This window comes from Tachysurus vachellii, chromosome 10 (assembly GCF_030014155.1).
Source record: "Tachysurus vachellii isolate PV-2020 chromosome 10, HZAU_Pvac_v1, whole genome shotgun sequence".
In the NCBI taxonomy this organism is placed as follows: Eukaryota; Metazoa; Chordata; class Actinopteri; order Siluriformes; family Bagridae; genus Tachysurus; species Tachysurus vachellii.
Genome location: NC_083469.1, coordinates 5,704,919 through 5,712,418, shown reverse-complemented (window position 1 = coordinate 5,712,418; position 7,500 = coordinate 5,704,919). Strand labels below are relative to the sequence as shown.

Here is a 7,500-nt window from a genome sequence, read left to right as displayed (position 1 = left end):
TCTTTCTCTCTCTCTGTATTTCTCTCTCTCCATATATACATATATACAAATATATATATATAAATATATATATATATATATATATCTTGTATCTCTCTCTCTCTCTCTCTATCTCTCTGTATCTCTCTCTCTCTCTCTCTCTCTCTCTCTCTCTCTGTATACTGTGTTGAACACGCCATTCCAGTACAAACAAGTACCTTTAAAGGTCGCCTGTTTGACGTTTGGCACCAAATAAAACTTTTCTGCAGTGTAAATACTTAGCTGAAGTTTCAGGGCCTGCCTACAGTGATGTGAACAGAGAGTTTTTTCAGTTTGCTCTGTGACTCACACTCAGCGATTTGAGGATCTGCGCTTTGTTCCACGAAAGAAGCTGAATTTGTTCAGTAGCTGGATTGGCTGAAATTTCATGACGTTCCTGAAGAACACAAAAGCACAAAGAGGTATTTTGCTGTACGGTTCAGTGTTTTGTGTAGCGTCCTTTTCAATCATCAGTTGCTTTAATGAACGGTTTAGCAATATTTGTTAAAAGGCGATCGGTTTGTTGTCCAAATGTAAACGAATTATATTAAGATCGTTATTAAACGTAAATGGACTCGTAGACAGATGAACGGATAAAGAGCTGAAAAATGTCTTGTACGTGCACAAGGCTAAGCTAACATCATTTCAGTGGATGTTTCGGACTACCGATTCCCGCCATGCTAGTCATACGTTATCTCATCACATACAGATCAAAGACATTTTATTTGTATATAAACAATAAGGACGTTTTATACTGGTAGGCAAATCTGTACTCTGTTATACAACTGGGGCACTTTGAGGGGAGTGGAACATTGGTGTCAGTTTAGTTTTTGCCCAAAAGGCTCTTGCTGAGCTGGTTTTGGAAAATTGTTGCTAGCTTTCCACATGAAGTGTTTTGAGTTTTTCAAGCACAGCGACGAAGTGAGCTTTACTTTACTCGACGTCCATTCTAATTATTATCCAGTGTAAATAGCCCTGCTCAGTGTTTACACACACACACACACACACTTTTCCAGTTATCGTGCTGGAGCTAGAGTACAAAGACTGTATTTTAATCTGTACTTGTTCTCGTCGCTCCAAACACGCGTTTCAGGGCATGTAAAGTTTGAGGTCATATTCCTATTGGAGAAACGACCACACAGCCTGATGTTTTCCTTTTCTTTTTTTCTTTGTCATTCATACAGGAAGTCGGATTGGCGATCGGTACGGTCTGGTTATTCCGTGTGCTTTAAAAGGACCGAAAAGAACCAGTAAAAATGTACCACAGACAGATTCATATATATACGTTATATATATTTGACGATAGTAATCATTCTGTGGGGATTTAAAGCACATGTAGGTTTAGAAGGAGGGGATTTTTGGCTTGTTCTTGATCACACAAATGAGAAAAAGTGCATGTGGTGAAAGGCATCAATGTGGCAGATGGAGGTGTTGGTTTAATTAGCAAAAGAAAAAGAAAAAATCGGATAAGAGACGGAGATGATTATGTTTGATGGGTCGAGCATGTTCTACCAGCTGTTCCCATGATCACGAGCAAACAGAGAACAGAGCAGGAAAACGTTATGCTGCTCCGCAAGGGAAAGTGAGATTCAGAGACATTTAATCCTTTTTGTTTTTATTTAACAAGATGTCACGTTTCACACACACTCTGCCAGGAAACGCGAGACGTGAGAATAATTACTCTTGCTCTTTCTCGATTAGTTAGAACGATTATGTAACAAACACAAGCCTGCTATCTGGTAAGTGCGTGTGAAACTGAAGTAGCTGGATGTCCTGATTGTTCTGTCTGAGCCCCTAAACACAATGTGTGTTAATACATGTAGTGTTTGTTGGTTTTTTTTTTTTTTCTTTCCCCACCACATATTGCTGCCTCGCTCCAGTTCTCATCTGCTTAACTATTAGGATGGGGTAAAGACTGAAGCGGACACCACCGCCATATACACCTGTAGCATCTCCTGACAACAGGTAACACCCCTTCATACAAATGATCAAATGTAAACCCTCTCAAATTATTTAACGTTGCTTCGCTTCGTTATTGAGAGATTTCTACATTCTGAGATGCTCTTAAGTCTTAAATTCAGAATTCATCCGCACCCGGTGCCTGAAAACGCCGAATCCACAAAGCTGTGTTGTTGAAAAAAGGCAAGAAAAGAAAAATTCATCGGTACCTTTTGCACACCTCGACATTTACACCAGTGTTAATTGGTGTAGTTAAGTTAATTTCGACCGACGGCGAAACCTCTTTGCGCCGCCAGAACCATTGTTTTCTCTATTGAATAGACCAGTAGTCTTCACTATTTTTTTCATGTGAGCCACACTGATAGGACAAAGTCAATAGGAGAGCCACTTTCACTGCAAAGTATGCCAAGTTATTCAGTCTTAAATAGCTTATCTGCTTAAATACAATGTACAATATTGCAATACAATAATTACTCGAGTTGCAGATGACGCATGCTCCCCATCAGTTACCTCTTTTGTCACTGTCACATTGCTTTGTTGCTGTTCATTTTGTGCACGGGATTGTTTGATAAGAAATCGATCCATTTTTTAGTCCGTGTGTGTACAGTAAACACAAGTTGTTAACTAGCATGAAACACAAACTAGCTTCTGGCAGGCCGCCAAAAACTGGCTATGGGCAGAACGCAGCGAGTCAGTGATGAGTCAAATAATATATTTATCCATTCATTCATTCATCTTCTACCGCTTATCTGAACTACCTCGGGTCACGGGGAGCCTGTGCCTATCTCAGGCGTCATCGGGCATCAAGGCAGGATACACCCTGGACGGAGTGCCAACCCATCGCAGGGCACACACACACACACTCATTCACTCACGCAATCACACACTAGGGACAATTTTCCAGAGATGCCAATCAACCTACCATGCATGTCTTTGGACCGGGGGAGGAAACCGGAGTACCCGGAGGAAACCCCCGAGGCACGGGGAGAACATGCAAACTCCACACACACAAGGTGGAGGCGGGAATCGAACCCCCGACCCTGGAGGTGTGAGGCGAACGTGCTAACCACTAAGCCACCGTGCCCCACCATAATATATATAAATATATATTATTATTTGTGATAGAGCACATTCGTTTTTCTATGCTTCCCTGATTGTTTTTAAATGAAAAATACATTTTAACCACATGATCGTATCATCGTATTATTTACTGCCATGCGAGCCGCATATTAAAGCTTGGCGAGCCCCGCAATGAGTAACACTGGAATAGACGCTTGGCCTACAGGCAACATCACCACACCACACCGGATTGGTGCCTTTACGCACTAACACCAGTATGATTACCTCGTTTGTGTCCTAGCACAATCACGACTGCCTCTCTAGCCATCCAGATTTAATTTAATGTTTAATGTACGTACGTGAAGTTTATTTCTACAGTGCAGATTTCTGTCAGAAGTGATTAGCAATAGCATGTCTCTTATTTTTGTTGACAGGCGCGGAGTTGCAACGGCCTGAAGGCAAAATAAGAGTCAGTTCCACTCTTTTATTCTGCGGTCGTAACGTGACATCATATCAACACGGCTGCTCGTAGCGTGGACTGTAAACAAAGCAGCAAAATGATCTCTTCTCCCTTCCCTACTATTAAAGAGTCGGTGGAACGTCAGGAAATAATTTTCATATGTAAAAGATGGCGACCGTGACGAGATTGCAGAGATACACAGCGCTTTCTAAGAAGGGGATCTTTCGAAATACAGGTTTCTCTTTACGTCCGTACGCACACAAAATTACACGTGTTAGAAGCCACTCAAATCGAGAAACGTCTCAGCATTTTAGACTATTTTGTATGTTTAGAGCATTTACATCATGCCGAAAGTATTCAAATGAAAGTTCGCACCAACGCCGAAAATCTAATGCAAATGCTCTGTAGTGTTCTGCACCTTTCCTCTCATGTAAAGCGTTGAGTAGTTCTGTAAGATCGTCGCAATACCTCGAGTAGGAGCCGTAAGACCACACAGGGATTAATACACAGTCTCCACTGATTTGATTTTACTTCCATAAAGATGCAGGATTCTCCTGCATTGGACTAAATCTTCCTGATTGTGAGTTGCTGGTTGTTGAAATAAATAATTCACACAGTGGTGTAAAGTTGACATTTCCTCTTAGACCAGGGGTCGGCAACGCCCCCAAGTGTCTTTCATCCCTCTGCTGCGGCTCCCTGTAGATTTGGAAAATAAATATTTCATTTAAATTTATTTTATTTTAGTTAGTTAGTTTAAAAAAAAAAAAATGAAATCCTAAGATTATGATGCTCTTGTAACATTAAAATAAACCGTGTTTAATTTGTTTGTCGCTCAAAATATGCATCATAACTGCCGACTTGCGAAATCCGACACACAGAAGCAGACGCGTTTTTGGTTCGCTGCAGCCGGCAAGTTAAAATTTTAATGTCATGAATACGAAGAGGACTCGATTAGACACTGAACATTTTATTTGAAAGTAACCTTCAACCCAGCGTCTTTTTTGTTAAGGTTAGTTCAAACTGTTCAAAATATTTTTGTTTGCCTGCAGAAATAAAATTTTGTTTACTCGGTAGCAGTTTATTGATTTCATAAATGCAACACAGTACAGTTTTTTCTACTTTCCATAAAGGTAAAAAACAATATAATCAGTGTTCTCTTCATTTTAGATGTCAAATGGGTTTTGTGGCTCCCTGTGTTTTTTTTTTTTTTTTTTCTGTGGGAAACGGATCCAAATGGCCAATCCAATTTTTGAGTGTTTAAGGTTGCCGACCCCTGACTTAGGGGCTTTTTACACCTGGTCACTTCATGCGTTTTCTGTGACCCGATAGCTATCCGATGGTAAAAAGACCAGGTCTAAATGCCCTCCGAAACGTTTTGGAGACGGATATAAATCCGATGGTTCAAACCACTTCAGGAGGTGGTCTGGGACTCATTTCAGATGAAACTGTACAGGTGTAAATAAATGTGGTTGTTCAAGCCACATACGTCAGCGCTTTACTCCTCCCAAACGGAAGTATGTCACTCGCAGGTGACTCGCGAGTCGTGCATCGCGCCAGAAACAAATATGTTTTCCCATCACTGCTGGCTCCGATCTTTCACCCAGGTGTCTCGTTGGGTCTTAAAATGCACTGCTGCCGCCAGCGAAAATGCAGCAAACAGTAAATGCTGTTTTTTGTAGCATAACCGTTGTAACGAGTTTTTACATCTTCTTTTTGATCGCGTTCTGAAAACCGCATACACCAAAGCGTGTTCCATTTCAATTACCCCGGAAATGAGGTAAAATATATTTGCATTTTGGGCGGGAGTAGAAAGATCGGATCGATATCCGATTCGCCAAGACGCGTTTATGTGGCCTAATGTAAATGGAACAGTTTTAACAAATCAGATATCGGATCAGAGAAAACACGCGAAGTGTCCAGGTGTAAAAAGACCCTTAGACCAACTCACTGCTTATGTGGAAGGAGCTTAGGTTTAGGTGGACCACACCTTTTACTTTCCTACTTTTAAACTAATCTTCTTTGGCAACAGAAACAATCACTGGTTCTGTTTTCTAAATGCATTTTATCGTTCATGTTTCGAGTAGGGAACAGAAATCAGCCCCTGGAGTTAAAAATATTGTTCACATTCTTCTCATGTATTACAAACTAATGATTTAATCATTTTAACAGAGAAATCCATTTAAAAATAAATCAGTTCCTATTTCTATTTTTATTGATTTTTTTTATTATTTATTTTTGTATTTTTTACTAGTTACTGATTATATATATATAGTAGTTTATGAGGTCTGCTCGTCTTCCGTTTTGTAATTGTGTTCACATTTTCTAGTCTGTTCTCGCGAAATGGGATTTGATGAAGGTCCCTAAAGCATCTCTCTCTTCAGGGACTAGAAATGCAGAGCACACAATGGGTATAAACTGTGTTGGTTTTATAGATACGGAGATACAGAGTGTGGAGTAAATGAGCAACAGACCAGAAGCAAAAAACAAAAACAACACACAAAAAATGCATGGAATAGAAATAGTGGTTAGTTGTGTGTGGGGAAGCATAAGAGTGCGCACAATAGGGAGTGACGGTCATAAATACAAATGAGGTACAGTTTTACATGTCTGGTAGCTAAGACAAGGTTACTTGAGCTTGAGACAGACACGGCGAGAGACCGACACAGACGCGCTCAGCTGAAGCTACACGTTAAACACCAGACTTGGCTCTAATGTACAGTTCGTCATACTCGGATATTTGAGATGTGTACGACGTTAATAAAAATTTGTCTATGTCTTTGCATATGAATGTTTACTTTCCTGTTTTTGTTTACTGATGAAGCTTTAATTTATTCATCAAACATGTCCCTGTGCATCTCTGTTGTCCAGGTGGTGAATGCTGGCACCATGCACGGACCTCGAAGAAGGCTGAAGGTTGTCGTGATGACTATAATGACTGCGTTCTTCTTCATCATAGTGGAAGTTTCAAGAATCGCCAGCCAAGATAAACGCGGCTGGAACAAAATCCGAATCCCCACCAAACCGTTCTGGGGCAAACTGTCCCCAAACAAAGCCTACTGGAACCGGCATCAGCAGAAGCTGGACCATTTGTACAACCCGATCCTGAAAGGACATAACGCCTCACTCGGTGGTCTACTGCCAGACTGGCTAAACGACACGGTAGCCCAAGACTCCTGCGAGCCGGACTACCGGGTCATGTCACAAGTGGAGAATTTTAGCTTGCTTCCAGATCGTTTTAAAGACTTTCTGTTGTACATGCGATGCAGGTCGTATCGCATGGTCGTGGACCAGCCTCAGATATGCAAAAATCAGCCTTTTTTGTTGCTGGCCATCAAATCCATGGCATCTCATTTTGACCGGCGTCAGGCGATACGACAGTCCTGGGGTCGAGCCGGTGTTTTAGCAAACAAGACCGTAGTGACTGTATTTCTTCTTGGCAACGCCACTGCTGTGGACAATTTTCCAGACTTATCACCAATGTTAGCGTACGAGAGCTCCATGCACGGAGACATCCTTCAGTGGGACTACAGGGACTCCTTTTTTAACCTGACCGCCAAGGAGGTCCTTTTCCTTGAGTGGTTCAACACTCGCTGTCCAAATGCTAGCTTCATATTTAAAGGTGATGATGATGTTTTCGTTAACACTTTACTTATTATAAAATTCCTCAAGGGTCTGTCGCCTGCCAAGGCACAGGACCTGTTTGTTGGGGATGTAATAACGAATGCTGGACCTCACCGGGACAAGAAGGTTAAGTACTACATCCCTGAGAGCATTTATGTTGGCAAGTATCCACCATACGCGGGTGGTGGAGGGTACCTTTACTCCGGAACAGTGGCCAAGGGGCTCCATAGGATCATGAACAAGGTGCCACTGTACCCCATTGACGATGTCTACACGGGCATGTGCTTGAGGAAACTGGGACTTGCCCCGCAGAAGCACAAGGGTTTCCGAACTTTCGGCATCGAGGAGAAATACCGTAACAATCCATGTGCCTATAAGAGTCT

The 7,500-nt window shown here is 41.7% G+C and overlaps 1 protein-coding gene across 5 annotated transcripts in view; it reads left to right on the top strand.

The window, feature by feature from the left end:
* The window catches only part of b3gnt2b (UDP-GlcNAc:betaGal beta-1,3-N-acetylglucosaminyltransferase 2b), a 23,840-nt gene that overhangs the window by 15,979 nt on the left and 361 nt on the right, over window positions 1-7,500 (top strand). The window contains exons 1-3 of one of the 5 annotated variants that reach the window (XM_060879073.1): window positions 324-440; window positions 1,899-1,983; window positions 6,365-7,500. The exon at window positions 6,365-7,500 is cut by the window's right edge and continues 361 nt beyond it. In XM_060879073.1, the coding sequence (XP_060735056.1) occupies window positions 6,383-7,500 (1,118 nt within the window). In that variant the 5' untranslated portion in view covers window positions 324-440; window positions 1,899-1,983; window positions 6,365-6,382. Of the gene's footprint in view, window positions 1-323; window positions 441-1,898; window positions 1,984-3,517; window positions 3,732-6,364 lie in introns of those variants that run through there. The other 4 variants (XM_060879072.1, XM_060879075.1, XM_060879074.1 and 1 more) reach the window with 4 other exon arrangements.